Raw genomic sequence first — 16,077 nt, forward strand, 5'->3', positions numbered from 1 at the left:
ATTACAGGTGGGTGCCATCACACAAAGCTTATTTTTTTTTTTTTTTTTTGTCATGGGGCTTGAACTCTGGGCCTGGGCGCTGTCCCTCAGCTCTTCAGCTCAAGGCAGGCATTCTGCCACTTGAGCCACAGTGCCACTTTCGGTTTTCTGGTGGTTCATTGGAGATAAGAGTCTCCCGGACTTTTCTGCCTGCGCTGGCTTTGAACCACAATCCTCAGATCTCAGCCTCCTGAGTAGCTAGGATTACAGGCATGAGCCACGGGCGCCCGGCTTCCAAGCTTAATTTTGAGAAAGGGTCTCACTAACTTTTTGTTCAGACTAGACTTAAACTGAGATCCTCCCAATTAACAAACACTGAAACTTTTTCACTTTATTCATGTGCTTTTAGTAGAAATAGGCTTATTAGTAAGACTCATGTATTTACTCTTGAAGTTTTCTGAATTTCTCAACCCTTACTTTACTAGGTTTTTACAAAACACTTTCCTAACAAACATGAAGAAACCAGATTAAACACTTTGACTGCAGTTACTATCAAAGCACATTGTACCTTGTTAAAGTGCTGCATACTGGGTAATTCCTGATAAATTATGCCTTTTATCACAGTCAAGACACATTTGTACCTTTTCAAATTAGAGACTTTTATTATAAGTTGCATAAAGAATACTAAATACAGTATCTTCCATTTGTAGGAAATGTAGCTATTTTGTAAGACATGGCCTGGCCTTGAAGAAGTTTGATGAAGCCTACTTTTATATAAATTTGTTAGTTAGCTAAAATGTTATTTTAAAATATGCCAAAAGATATTATAATCCTTTTTAACTGAATCAGCCTAAAAAAAACCTGTTCTTGTAATCTTCATTTTAAAGTTATTTCTTCAGGATTCTGATTAAATGAATGTACCACATCCCATAGTTAGCAGGGCATGCTGGGTACTTCTGTCTTCCACAATAGGTTATGACATGACAGAATTAGATGGGTATATCATTTAAAAAAGATATTTTAGATCATTCAAAGTCACTAAAGGGGTTTATAAAGTTTTCACAAGGTGAAGAAGCCTGGTAAGTTACGATTACTGCATTAGCTTTTATATTTGAATTTCTGTATGTAGAAGGTGAGATTTTTCAGTACCGAGTTCTTTGTGTTTTTAAATTTATGCAGGAATGATGTTAAATAAATCAAATTACAGTATATAAGAAGTCTTTGTTGGTATTACGAAATAAATTATAAGTACAAAATATTGAAAATATAGATGGTTAATTGCCTGAAAATTGATAGTTGGATTTTCATTTTAAAAGTTGAAGGTTTTATTTCTCTCTCTCTCTCTCTCTTTCTCTCTCTCTCATTCTCTCTCTTACACACACACACACACACACACACACACACACACACACATTTTTGGTTGTTCATGGGACCTGGACTCAGGGCCTGGGCACTGTCCCCCAGCTCTTCAATTCAAGATGAGTACTCTACCACTTGAGCCACAGCACCACTTCCAGCCTTTTCTGCTATGTGGTGCTGAGGAATTGAACCTAGGGCCTCATGCATGCAAGGCAAGCACTCTACTACTGAGCCACCTTCCCAGCCCTAGGAAACATATTTTAACACTCATCCTGACCATTGTCTGACCTAGTTTTTAAAAAGTTAATCCTCAGCGTTGAAAATTTTTCTTTTTAAATGTTGCCCATATAAAAATCAGCCTCTAGAAGGTAATTAGTTCATAACAGACTTTAATTCAAATGTTTTAAGAGTTAGCTGATGTTATAAAATTAGTTTTTCAGCTTATGAAATGTGTAAGACATTTCTTTCTGTTTTCTATCCTCCACGACTATCTGAAAGTGGAGGAAAACCCAGTATCAATGTAGAATTGCATAGCTAAGTATAGAAGAAGAAGGAAATCAACTTGATCTGAGACAGAAAACTAAGTATGTATTGCCTGACATTGAGTGAATGAGAGGTACCAGCGTGGGGACGCAGGGCTATCTCACCTGCCATGGCTAGATGTCAGGCCAATGTTTACGTATTCAGTATGTGAGAGGCTAAACAAAATTCCCCACAACAGACACATAACGAGGGCACAGGCATAAACATCTCTGACAAATATGATTGTTACAGAGTTTATTTTAATTTTTCCCTTGGCAAAGGAAGTAGTAGGATGTTGAATGTGCTATGCTAATTGAAAGCTACTGGCACAGTTAGAAATAGCCTGAATGAAATAATGCTTAGCCTGACTCCAGTGGACTGCAGATCCCCACCCGTGGGTGCTTCTCACAGGAAGTTAGTCTATGCATGCATGATCCCTGGAATGCCCAAATTCCCTGGATGATTGAAGGAGAGAAAGGCAGCATTTGAATTTCTATTGTGGTATAAAATACAAAATCCCTGTGCTTTTAAAAGGTAATGAACTTTAAAAGAAGTGGGGCCCCACGGGAGATGGGGAGACATTTACCCTGCCTTTCCTTCTTTAGCTGGGTGCTGACCTGTTGATGAAGATTTCCAGCCTCCAGGATCTATGTATTTTTAGCTGGTTGCACTGTGGATTTTACACTTGTAGCGTTCCCTAGGAACACACGGGATGCTGACAGTCTCTGAGACATGGTTGTCTCAAAAGAGTATCATCATGCACCATTAGACTGACAAGAAAGGAAGACAGATGCACAGGAGGTAGGCCAGGGCTGGAGCATAGTTGAGTGCTTGCCTGACATACTGAAGGCTCTGTGTTCACTCCCAGTGCCAAAACAAACAGTTAAGGCCAGAAAGAGCCTTTTTGTAAGTATTTAAAACTCATTTGTGTCATAAGGAGACTTAATGTTGACAGCACAGCAAATTACCCAAGATGAATTTCAAAGTTGTGTCTTAAGTGAAACAGCCACTAATTGTGTAATTCCACTTATATAAGGAACCTGAGCTTATCAAACTTGATAGAGACGGACAGCAGAATGGTGGGTGCCGGGCTGGGGGTAAGGGGAATGCAGGTCGCTGTCTAAAGGGACAGCTCTCGTTTTACAGATTGGAAGCATCTGGAGATCTGTCTCCAACACTGAGAATGTACTTCCTGCCACTGAGCTATATACTTCAAAATGATCAAGAGGCTAGATTATGTGTTGAGTGTTGTTTGTTTGAGCTAAGCTGTGTTACAAATATTCTTTCCTCTCCAGGCTTTCCTCCATTTTCTTGTGTTCTTGCAGCAGACAAGTCAGAGTAACAGCCATGGGGGACCCTGGCCTCTCCAAGCTGCAGTTTGCCCCCTTCAGTAGTGCCTTGGATGTTGGCTTCTGGCATGAGCTGACCCAGAGGAAGCTGAATGAGTATCGGCTGGACGAAGCTCCCAGGGACATTAAGGGTTATTACTACAATGGTAGGTGGCCTTAGACTGTGTCCTCCATCATCTGTGATCCCCTGTTCCTCATTGTGGTACCAGCTTTCATTCATTCATTCATTCATTTTTCAATACTGGAGATGAAGTCCAGGCCTCGCTAGACAAGCACTCTACCACTGAGCCCCACCACCAGCTGTCAGCTTTCCTCTAGAAGGGGACGCCCATGAGGGGTATCCCCCTCAGGGGACCCTGAGCTCTTTACTAGTTTTTTGTTCTCATTTCTGACATTGTTTCCTTCTTGACTTTTTTGTGTGCGTGCTGGTGCTGGGGTTTGAATTTGGGGCCTAGGTGCTGTCCCTTAGCATTTTTGCTCAAGGATGGCTCTCTGCCACCTGAGCCATCGCTCCACTTCCAGCTTTTTGTGGTTAATTGGAAATAAGAGTCTCATGGACTTTCCTACCCAGGCTGGCTTCTAACCACTGTCCTCAGATCTCAGGCTCCCAAGATCTGAGCCAGGATTACCGATGTGAGGCCACTACCACCCCCACTCCCCTTCCTTCTCTTCCCCCCCCCCCCCCCCGCCTTCCTGACTTTTGACCCAGATTAATTGTTTTTACATTTCCCATCTAACAGGGAAAAGGGAAGGAGTAGTTAAAATCAAGTTATTAATCCAATAGTGATTACTTAGCTTACTGTGGAGGAGATTAGAAATCCCCCCCCACACACACACACCCAGGAATCTTTTTTATACTTTAGGCAGGTCACGACCTGTGCTATAGCCTGTCACATTCTGCCATTGTCTGTACAGACAGGTGTCAGCTATGCACATAGAGAAGCAGGAATGAGTGGGACACAGGGTATAAATACAAAAGAGGAAAACTGTTCACAGACATTTTTGCTGTGAATTCTGTTTTTCTGATTTGCTACTAAAAATGTGATCGTGCTTTTATCCAGGGGATTCTGCTGGGCTGCCAGCTCGCTTAACGTTGGAGTTCAGTGCTTTTGACATGTGAGTATTGATTTATTTGGGATCTAAAGTAAAGAACACTTGTAGGAAGGAAGGAGGGAAAATTGATTTAAATCCATTGATATATGCATGGAAATGCCTCAGTGAAATCCCCCCTGTATAACTCATACCAAAACGTGGGTGGGAGATAAGGAGCCCTGCTTGCTCTGGATGAGGAGTGAGCATTTGCTCCCCGTGGACCGCGGGAGAAGCTAGCAAGGCATTGGGGAGCAGAGCTTGGGTCTCCCATCGAGACAACTGCCAACTAGGCCTATCCAGTTCCTTTTTTCCATAGGAAAAAAAATACTTTTCAGAACTCTCAATCAGTGATTGAGAGTTAGGTAATATTCTCCTATTGGTTATATTTAATATTTTATTGGTGTATGTGTGTGTGTTATTGGAGTTTGAATCAGGCCTCACCCTAGCGAGGCAAATGCTCTACCTCTTGGACCATGCCCTCAGCCCATTTTATTTTTCATACAGGATCTGACCTCTGCCTTAAGTATCTGGGGAATTGGTATATAGCACCATGCCTGCCTGTCTTGTCACCTCTGATTCCTCCTTTAGCTGCCTGTACATGAGCTTCAGTCAGTAAACATTTATTAGGTCACATCTGCATATGACCCACTGTGCAAGGCACCCTGGAGACTACAAAGGAATATGACACACACACATCCTTGAAGAAACTTTTTTATCCACTTGGGAGCTCTGAGAGTTTCTGGAGGAGAGTTATTTTTTGCATACTTAATTTCATAGTCATTTTCATAAATGTATTCCTTCCATACCTGTCAGTTATGATTTTTTTCTTCCCTTTTCAGAGCACCCTGTAGGTCAAAATGTAACATAGCTGGCTCAAGGTCAGACCCGCTAAATTTAGAAAACAGTAGTGAGAAAAATTTAAATGTACCTGGAAGCATTTTTGAAGTGCAGTCTGGGTTGCTAGGGGTTATGTCATCTTCTACAGGGACAGAGACCAGGAGGGACACATCTTGAGGAAAGGATGCGCTGGGCTTCTCCGTGTGGAATTTGAGTGCCAGTGTTCACTGGAAATGTCAGAGACCCAGAACAAAGGGTGAGGGCAAGACTTGATCAGGGCTTTATCCGGATAGAGACCATGAGGCTGGAGGAGGGAAAAGAATAGAACATTAGAAAGATGAAGTACAGGAGCAGTGAGTAGGCTTGCTCAGTGGAGAAAAAGGACGCTGAGCTGGCCTAGGATATGGATTGTTAGAGAGGAGCCAGAGGAGGAACTGTTTTTAGAAAAGTCACCAGAGTCAGAGTTCAATGTAAAGGTTATTGGATTTGGTGACTAATGTATTTGGGTCCGTGTGGATTTACTATCATGAAAGAGTTGAATTATACTGTGTTGGGGTTGATTGAGAGCTGAAGGATTGCAGATATAGTGAGATTCACTTCTGCCTTCTGTACTTGGCACTCCCAGGACATGGGCCTCCTGTGGGTAGAGTTCTTATGAACGACCTCCTGGCTGTAGAATATGGCAGCAGCCAGGTGGCTAGGCCCTAATGGCAGTGGTCAGTTAGTAGAACTTGTATCATAGTTCAGGTAATGTGTCCCTAGATTTTCTCAAAATATTGACACATTTTGTTCCTTTATTGCAAAACTTAGAAGAAGTATAATATTAATTCAGAATAGTGCTGATCTTTTTTTTAATCTCTAAAGAGTAGTGCTGGTGTTCTTTTCCCCCTTCCAGGCTGTCCAGCTCCATCATAAATTCCTTGTGATCAATTGTCAAAACAAATTAAGTCCTACTAATCTCCTGTTTTGGCCAACACTGCCTTGCTTTTGCAGTAGTTATGAGGTAATGGAGAAATATATAAGCACTAAATTGTCTATGGAGGGCAGGAGGACCCTTGGCCATAAAGGGAGCACTGGCCATCTGGACTTTGTATGAGCTTTGTGGGTAGCTCATCTCGGCCCCACTCCATCCTGATACTAGACTGAGATTCTATTTATGTTAGAGGATTTCAGTCGTTTTATTCTTAGAAACATTAATTAGGAAAACGCAGTGAAGTTTGATCGTACTACAAAATGAATAACCCAGAAATTCCTGCTGCAGACCATCTCTGGCCCTGCAGCTGTGATTGTCAGACAGGTTTCTGGGTCTCCTACACATGTCTGCCCTCTTAGCCACAAAATCCCTTGGTTTGCAGACAGCAGCAGAGTGGGGAGTAGGGAATGATCTCCAGTGCTGTGAAATAGCTCTGGGTGTGAAGTATCAGACCTGATGACCTAGGGTGAAATACCTGTGCTTCCTTAATCAGTCCTGTTCCTTTCCCTCATGTGAGCTGTGTCTTCTGTTGTTTCTTCTTGAGTTAAGGTCTGATTTTGTAGCTTTGTTGAGGAACTTTAATGAGATGCTCAGAATACAGGAGTTACTGTCATGGTTTTTATTGTTGTGTATCTATATGTGTTTGTAGAGAAAAATGAACTTATTCATCAGGACAGATCCATACTGTGCAGGATGTGCAGGGTTAGGAACGCAAGGACTTGCACTATGCACACAGGAGAAGGCAGAAACTTGGATTGTGGTGTGCTCAGTGTAAGAAAAGTAAAGAAGCAATCGTTATTTCAGGAATATTGACTAATTGTGTCTTGGTGTCTTGATGAGAGATCTTGGTAGACACTGGGCATGCAGAAGAATGCAGAACTTCTCACTGCTCCAGACCCAATTTTCCCCATGACTTCTCTCTTCAAGCCTGCCTTTGACTTCATCTTACCTGGATGAAAAGCATTCTTTTAGGACAAACACTCAGCTTCTGAGGAAAGACTGGGCATTGAAAATTAGCCCTCCCTCATCCTCTGGCATTTGGAACCTTAGCAGATGCCTTGGCATTAGGCTCCTGATACTATCCTGGGTTTAGATCTCTTAACCCCATTTTTATAGACTCAAAATGGGAAGACAGTGGAGCTTTTGTCCCGGAAGCTCCCATCATTAGACAGAAGGAGAACAGTAGTATTCCACTAATGTGTCATTCAGTTCATATCTGTAATCTAAGAAACACAATCACTTCAGAGAAGAAAGATTTGTCCACATCTGAATTTGTATTCAGAATCCACTGTCCTTGTCCTGGCTGATTTCTATGAGGCCCTCTAAGCCTCCAGGGTGCTGCAATTGGTGAGGGCTGGAGCCAGAGGTTGACAGGAAGTCTAGACAGAAAGAATGTGTGTTGTTATCTCTGGCACTCAGAGGACCCTGGGCTTTGCTCAGCAGGTACCGTGTGCAGAGCCATGTTTGGACTGTGCCAGGTTGTGGAACAAACAGAAGACTTGCTCCCGGCTGTATATGATTGTCATATTTTAAACTGCCCTGGAATATGCTCTATTTTATGGGTGAACTATTACCAGAGAAAATGGGAGCAGGCTTCCTGGAAGAGGAGGGATGAATCAGGGCCTTGGAGATGGGGGGTTCTGAGCAAGGACTGGGCCACAGAATACCTTCCATCATGTGGTTCTGGTTTTTAGCTTCACTCTGCCCAGTGTTATGTCACCCTAGGTGAATTTTTTAAATTTTCAAGTGGGAAAAAAAGCCATTCTGAGAATTCAGACCTTTGTAGTTCAGTGATGTTCCCCTCTTAGATTGAACACAGGAAGCATTAAAAACTAGGACATGAACTTCTTTTGTTGTTGTTGGTCGTGGGACTTCAACTCTGGGCCTGCGTGCTGTCCCTCTTCAGCTCAGGGTGAGAGCTTTACCACTAGAGCCACAGCGTCACTTCTGGTTTTCTGGTAGTTAACTGGAGATAAGAGTCTCACGGACTTTCCTGCCCGGGCTGGCTTTGAACTGCAATCCTCAGATCTCAGCCTCCTGAGCAGCTAGGATTATAGGCGTGAGCCACCGGCACCCAACAAGGACATGAACTTCTCCTGGGACAGGTGGAGAACATGAGGCTGACCCCTTCTTTTAGTCCTTGAGCAGTGCTATTCATACTTTTCCAAAGAAATGTGTCACAAGTCTCCCTGCCGCGTTGAGCAGTCCTGTGGCTTGTCAGTCCTCGTTGGCTCAGAGTCTCCTCTGGGACTGACTGTCTTTTTCTTGGGTCCAGGAGTTCCCCCACGCCTGCACGCTGCTGTCCAGCTGCTGGAACACTGTATAACACCAACACATTAGAGGCTTTCAAGACTGCAGATAAGAAGCTCCTTCTGGAACAAGTAGCGAATGAGGTGAGCTGGTTAGATGTTCTCTCTCTATGCTGTTTCCTCTGGTCTTGGCAGGTTGCTTTTCCGTATCAGACACATGGGTCTGTTGTAGACACTAGTACATAGTAGATATGCAAAGAGGTTGGTGAATTTTAGTTTATTACCCCAGAGATCTAATGGACCTCAGCTGACTTATAAGGCACCATGCTTGCCCTTGCCTTCCCTGCCTCACTTGGAGCAAATCACTGATAACTCCTTTGCTCCCTTAATTCTCTCCTCTTTCCTCTTCTTTCTACCTGCAGTGTCTTTGCTTTCTTTGCTTCTTCACGTCTGCATTAGTGAGAAGAATTAAGGTGGTCCATTAGAAGGAGGGGACGGGACAGTTTATCCCACTTAATTGAGAGATCTTTAGCCTTAAAAACAAATATCGCCTTATATGTTTTTGATTCCAGAATGTATACTAGAGCAGCTATTGTGGAAATCAGTGTGAAGGATCCTCAGAATATCAAAAATAGAACTAGCATAGGATTCAGAAACCCACTATTGGAGAACATCAACAAAGAGATGAAATCATTGTGTTCCAGAGCTACTACCCTCCCATGATCATTGCAGTGCTACTCACTGCCCAGATATGCAGTCAACCAAGATGTCCGTTAATGGGTGAATGTATAAAGAAATGTACTAGACATGGAATATTAGCCATAAAAAGAAGAAACCCTGTCATCTGTGGCAATGCGTATGGGATTGGAGGACATTAGATTTTGTTGTTGGTGGGGGTGGTTGTGTGGCTTGAACTCAGGGCCTAGGCACTGTCCCTGAGTGCTTTTGTCCAAGATTAGTGCTCTACCACTTTGAGCCACAGCTCTACTTCTAGTTCTCTGGTGGTTAATTGGAGATTAGAGTTTCACAGACTTTCCCACTCAGCTGGCTTTGAACTGCAATCCTTAGATCTCAGCTTCCTGAGTAGCTACGATTACAGGCATGAGCCACCAACACCCAGGGAGAAGAGGACATCAGATTAAGTGAAAGAAGCTAGATACAAAAAGACAAATGCTATGTGCATATGGAATCTAAAACAATTGATTTAACAGAATTAGAGAGTAGACAACAAGTTAATACCATTAGCTAGGAGAGAAAAGCCCTAGTGTGTTACATAGCACAGAGAGTAACTAGCTGACAGCAATTTATTACATATTCCCAATAACTCTCTCCAGAAGAGAGAATTCTCGCTCTCTCTCTCTCTTTTTTTTTTTTTTTGTCGGTTGTGGGGCTTGAACTCCGGGCTTGGGCGCTGTCCCTGCGCTCAAGGCGAGCGCTCTGCCACTTAAGCCACAGCGCCACTTCCCAGAAGAGAGAATTCTCAAAGTTCCTAACAGACAAGTGCCAGTTGCCCTCATTTGGTCATGACACATTGTGTAAGTGCATGGAGTATACCTTGCTCCAAAAGTAGTTACAGTTGCCTTTCTGCAAATATCACTCTGAGAAAGACACCAACATAAGGAGAAAAACAGGTCCTGTTTCTGGGTGCAGTGTCCAGAGAAGGAGGTGCCCACTGGTTCTGAGCGGGTTTCCTTTCCCCCAGAGCAGCCTCATTTGGTGACTCTGGTGGTGGTGATCATTTTTCTTGACTTGTATCCTGGTTATCCCTGGGTCTCCCACTCAGTCCACATGCTTAAAGTTATTCTTCAGAGAGTTGGGTCAGGCCTTTCTCCATCATGTGGAAAAGCAGGTTGCTCTGACAGGATTCCCCTCCTGGAGCAGGGCGCAGACTTTTCCTGGCAGTTTTTGCACTATCCCGTAAGCTAGTCAGAAACCCAGGAGCCTGATCCTCCATGCCCAGCCCCTCCAAGGCTGTGAGGGAACAGCAGGGACTTGCACTGCTCTTTGCTTATTCCCTCTCACACCCATACTTGGGGAATGGATCTTCTGTTGGCAACTCTGTTTTGTCTGCTTAGCAACTCAAAAGTTTAGCAACTAATTTTAGCTACTAAAGCATCTTGTGATCACCAGCTGTTGACCAGGACCAGTTTTTGCTTCCAGACACACTGCTTGCTGAGTGTACATAAACTGGAGTTTCATTCTCCCTTTCCCAGCTCTCAAGGCAAATCCCAAATAAGGCTTTAAGAGGTCACTTCTGTGTAGTTCAGATCACTTCTTAGGCTCTTTGCCCCTCTCCTAGCAGGGCCTGGTATTCCTCACAGGAATTCTACCTAGCCGGTCCAAATGGTACTGAACTTGTACACCTGTGCCCATCTTTCATCCTTGATGGAAAGCTTCTTGACTGTCTTTTACTTCCACAACCTCTATGTGCCCTCCCTGTGCCTGGATAGGAGACAATAAGTGCAGACTTGGCAACAGCAGTCTGGAAGGCATGAGAGTGGCAGGGTCTTCTTTTCTAGGCTGAGCCTTTATGAGCAGGCACTTAGACTCTCTCCCTTGGCTCAGAGGCCAGGGGAGGGGGCCACCAGAAAGAAAGGCAATATGAAGTGGGCAGTCGGGTAACGAAGCACAGGTAACCCCAGCACAGAGCTGGGATGAGGCTGGGCCCGAAGGCAAGAATATCTTGTTACTTCTCGATCCTGTGCTTTGCATGACAGAGCAGCTCAGAGACTCCTGGCAGCCTGCTATCACTCTTTTCTTTCTTCTGGCAGATCTGGGAATCCATCAAGTCGGGTGCTGCACTTGAAAATCCTGTCCTCCTCAACAAGTTCCTGCTTTTGACCTTTGCTGTAAGTAATGGGCCCCTGTTGCATAGAGACTGGTGGAGGCCCCTGGCTCAGCCCAGCAGCCTGGGAGGATGCTCTGCTCTGCTGCATTCTGGAGCAGTTCAGTTAGTGCAGGCAGTCCCAGCACCCATTAGCACTGCTGGGTTAGTCCTTTCCACTGACCACACTGGCAATAGTTGATGTGGTTTCTAACTCAGTAATCTAGGTCCTCTCATTCAGGACAAGAGAAAACCACCTCAATGCCCAGGAGTGTGGTTTCATCATTACCAGCATCTTTGTAAAGGTCAGTCCTCAGAGCTCATGTGGGAGTCAGCTTCCTGACATGCAGCGGAGCACCTCAGGCAGTTGACTTACGAGGGGGAAAGATGAATTTGGATCTCACTTTCAGGGTTTAGTGTGCGGTCACTTGGCCTCCTTGCCCCATGATCCTGGAGCAGCAGAGTACATCATGGTGGGAGCATGTGCAGAGACAGTGCTCATCTCATGGCAATTGGAAAGTGAAGAGAGATAGGAAGCGTCAAATGTCCCTTTCAAAACCCCATCCCCAGCGGCCTAACTTCCTCTCCTAAATGTGCCACTACTTCCCAATAGCACACCAGGCTGAGGGCCAAACCTCGGTAGTTTGACCACACAGTTTTAGGAAGATAGAAAAGACTGCTAAGGGCAGCCTTGAGTAGCTGCATAAGGGTAACATGGACACCTAGGGGGCAAAAGGGGGATTGCTGGAGCAATGGCAGCTGCATGCAAGTATGTGCAAATACTTCCACTTAGGGTTGTTTTTTTTTTGGGGGGGGGTCCGGTTGTGGGGCCTGAACTCTGGGCCTGGGCACTGTCCCTCAGCTCTTCAGCTCAAGGTTAGCGCTCTACCACTTGAGCCACAGCGCCACTTCCAGCTTTTTTCTTTTTGCTTATGTGGTGCTGAGGAATCGAATCCAGGGCCTCATGAATACAAGGCAAGTGCTCTCCCACTGAGCCACCTTCCCAGCCCCTACTTAGGGTTTTTTTTTAACTTCACATTGATGTGAAAACATACCCAGACAGTGATTCTAGTTTCCATTTTCAGTGTAGTATTCGGTAAATAACATGAGATATTCAATGCTTTTGCAAGATATTGTGCATTAGCTGATTTTGCCCACTGTAGGCTAATGTCAGAGCATGTTTCAGGCAGGCTAGTCTAAAATTCATTGTATAAAACATTTCCAAACATAATGTGATAATTTTAGCTTTGGTGGGTTTATCTGGATATAAATATCGGTGAATGGAAGAGCATATGTGGTATGCATGTGTGTGTATGCATGCTTGTATGTATGTGTTAAAAAGCCAATCTTGCTGAGCACAGGTGGCACTCTCCTGTAATCCTAACTCAGGAGGCTGAGATCTGAGGATCATGATTCAAAGCCAGCTCGAACAGGGAAGTCCGTGAAACTCTTATCTCCAATAAACCACCAGAAAACCAGAAGTGGCACTGTGGCTCAAGTGGTTGAGTGCTAACCTTAAGCTGAAGAGCTCAGGGACAGTGCCCAGGCCCAGAATTCAAGCCCTATGACCGACTCCCCTCTCCCCCCCAAAAAAAGCCAATCGACTCTTTAATAAGGTTTACTCTATATAATGTTCTGTCAAGTGTATGTTCCATAGACTCCTGGTAAGCCTTACATTATTTCTAATGTTCCCTATTATTTAAAAAAATGTTGCTATGAGCAATATTGGTCATGTTGGTATTTTTCCCATTTTGTTTATTTATTTATTTATTTATTTATTTATTTTGTCGGTCATGGGGCTTGAACTCTGGACCTGGGCGCTGTCCCTCAGCTCTTCAGCTCAAGGCGAGTGCTCTACCACTTGAGCTACAGCACCACTTCCGGTTTTCTGGTGGTTTATTGGAGATAGGAGTCTCATGGTCTCTCCTGCCTGGGCTGGCTTTGAACCGCAATCCTCAGATCTCAGCCTCCTGAGTAGCTAGGATTACAGGCGTGAGCCACCAGCGCCCGGCTCCCATTTTGTTTATTTTTATAGTAAGTTATGAGTGTTGGAGAAGTCAAGTAGTACACTGCCTGTGTAACAAGTATGAGACCCTGAGCTCAAACCCCATGTTCTAAGAAAGAAAATGAAAGAAAGAAAAGAAAAAAAAAGAGTTAAGGAATTCCAGTATATTCATGTTGCTTCCTGTTAAGCAGGTTGATTTAGCACAACTTGTCCAGTTTTGGATGTTAATCCCCTCCCATGCTTTATTTATTTATTTATTTATTTATTTTTACCACATCTTAGGTCTGTCTTTCTCCCTCTCCCTACTAGTCTTGAATGCTGCCCATCTGACTTACTACCAGTCACAAGAAGGGATGATGGAACTCAAACCTACCAAGAGCACTTTTCCTAACAAGTTAGAGTACAGAGGAGAGAAAGATGATTCAATTTTCTGTCAGTTTGTCTACACATTCAGTGATTTTATAGGTGCTCTACTGGGATAGATTTAACATCACTGAAGATTTCTGGGTTTTGTCCACCAATCCATTTTATATCAAGGATTCTTGTGAATAGAACACAATTGGCAAAGGGCTAGGAAGGTGGCTCAGTGGTAGAGCGCTTGCCTTGCATGCCTAAGGCCCTGGGTTCGATTCCTCAGCACCACATAAGCAAAAAGAAAAAAGCTGGGAGTGGATCTGTGGCTCAAGTGGTAGAGCTGAAGAGCTGAGGGACAGCGCCCAGGCCCAGCGTTCAGGCGGCACGACCAGACCCCCCCCCCAAAAAAAAAAAAAAAAAAAAGAAAAGAAAAGAAAAGAAAGAAAGAAAAAAAGAACACAATTGGCGATTGGTGCCTGATGAGAAGGTAACACTAGCTCTTACTTAAAATTTTAGGGCATTTCCTAGATCAGTAGTGTTTTGGCCTTTATTCCCCTTTTTACTAAACATTCTTAGCCTGACTTAAAAAAAAATTATAATCTCTTCTTTAAAATCTGCAGACACAAGGGGCTTTGTGTTTAATTTGATCCAAGCCCTTTATGACCTGAAAGGAATCATAAGAAATTCAAGCTTTTTGACTCTGGAAGATGACCTGATAAAGCTTCTTAGAATGTGTGAGGTCCTTCATCTTGAATTGGTTAACCTTTTGCTAAAAGATCAGTTATGACAAATCATTTAAGCACAAAGGAGAGAGAATAAGCTCTGGGGACGTTTCTGCTTTCCTTTCTGCTATTTTTCTGCCTCAAAGGACCAGACACTTCATTAATTTCAGTTTTGCGCTTTATTGCACCATTGTGAAAAGGGAATTTTTTCTGTGCTGATCAATTAGTGGCATAGTTAGAGACTATGGAAACTATAGTTACTAGTCTTTCTTATCTGGAAGCATGTTTATATATAAATTTATATTTTTTGTTTGTTTGTTTGTTTTTGTTTTTTGGGGGGTCCGGTCGTGGGGCCTGAACTCTGGGCCTGAGCGCTGTCCCTCAGCTCTTCAGCTCAAGGCTAGCGCTCTACCACTTGAGCCACAGCACCACTTCCTGCTTTTTTCTGTTTGCTTTTGTGGTGCTGAGGAATTGAACCCAGGGCCTCATGCATGCAAGGCAAGCGTTCTACCACTGAGCCACCTTCCCAGCCCTAAATTTATATTTTAAAAGCCGTCCGGTCAGGTACCAGTGGCTCACTGCTGTACTCCTAGTTCCTCAGCAGTCTAAGATCTGAAGATCAAGATTTGAGGCCACATTCAGCAGAAAGGTCTGTGAGAATTCTGATCTCCAGTTAGACAGCAAAAAGCTAGAAGTGGAGCTATTGCTCAAAGGTAGGGGTGACAGCCCCAAGTGAAAAAAACTCAGAGCACTTAGGCCCTGAGTTCAAGACTCAGTACTGGCACCAAAAAAAAAAAAAAAAAAATACCCCAAAACCAAAAGAAAAGAAAACACAAAAAACCAGCAAGCATGGTTCTATTTACATGAAAAGCCCCAGAGGAAGAGGATTTACTGCTGATAAAGGGTTTCTTTCTAGGCTGCTGGAAATGTTCTAGAAGTAGCTGTTATGTTTATTCAGCCTTGTCCATATACTGAACTAAAGAAATCTACATCATAGTATACACTTACACATGGTAGATTTTATGGTGTATGAATTATGTCCCAACAAAAAGTCATGTATCAGCTGGGTGCTGGTGGCTCATGCCTGTAATCCTAGCTACTGAGGAGGCTGAGATCTGAGGATCACGGTTCAAAGTCAGCCCGGGCGGAAAAGTCCGTGAGACTCTTGTCTCCAATAAACCACTAGAAAACCGGAAGTGGTGCTGTAACTAAAGTGGTAGAGCACTCGCCTTGAGCTGAAGAGCGCAGGGATAGTGCCCAAGCCCAGAGTTCAAGCCCCATGACTGATAAAAAAGAAAAGCTATGTTTTTTTTTTTTGGTTCCGGTCGTGGGGCCTGAACTCTGGGCCTGGGCGTTGTCCCTCAGCTCTTCAGCTCAAGGCTAGCGCTCTACCACTTGAGCCACAGCGCCACTTCCGGCTTTTTTCTTTTTGCTTATGTGGTGCTGAGGAATTGAACCCAGGGCCTCATGCTTGCAAGGCAAGTGCTCTACCACTGAGCCACCTTCCCAGCCCAGTTTCCTAGTTCTTGAGATTCTAGTTCTAGGCTGCAGAAATTCAGAGGCAAGAGCCATCAGCCAAGTGGGGATCTCAGGGACAGCCCCCCAAACCCCTTTCCCTGGGTCTCTTGGACCTGGGGTGGGAGTGGTCAACCCTTTTGTCCTTCGGTGATTGGTGACTCATACTGTTAGTCAAGCACTTGCTTTATCTCTACTACAGAGAGTGATCTGTGGTAAGGAACTGTCCAGGCATGGGACTCAGACCTATTAATGCTATTACAGATTATCTCATGTTTTACCTTAGATATTTTGTAC

General features: G+C 44.0%; 1 protein-coding gene across 4 annotated transcripts in view; it reads left to right on the forward strand.

Annotated features, from left to right (window-relative positions):
- LOC138824814 (ubiquitin-like modifier-activating enzyme ATG7) overlaps positions 1-16,077 on the forward strand; it is a 172,252-nt gene that overhangs the window by 13,519 nt on the left and 142,656 nt on the right. The window contains exons 1-5 of one of the 4 annotated variants that reach the window (XM_070019132.1): positions 2,636-2,661; positions 3,186-3,355; positions 4,271-4,325; positions 8,387-8,504; positions 11,132-11,209. In XM_070019132.1, coding sequence (XP_069875233.1) covers positions 2,651-2,661; positions 3,186-3,355; positions 4,271-4,325; positions 8,387-8,504; positions 11,132-11,209 — 432 coding nt within the window. In that variant the 5' untranslated portion in view covers positions 2,636-2,650. Of the gene's footprint in view, positions 1-2,635; positions 2,662-3,155; positions 3,356-4,270; positions 4,326-8,386; positions 8,505-11,131; positions 11,210-16,077 lie in introns of those variants that run through there. The other 3 variants (XM_070019133.1, XM_070019135.1, XM_070019136.1) reach the window with 3 other exon arrangements.

This window comes from Dipodomys merriami, unplaced genomic scaffold (genome assembly GCF_024711535.1).
Source record: "Dipodomys merriami isolate MVZ:Mamm:240054 unplaced genomic scaffold, mDipMer1.0.p SCAF_13, whole genome shotgun sequence".
Lineage (NCBI taxonomy): Eukaryota > Metazoa > Chordata > Mammalia > Rodentia > Heteromyidae > Dipodomys > Dipodomys merriami.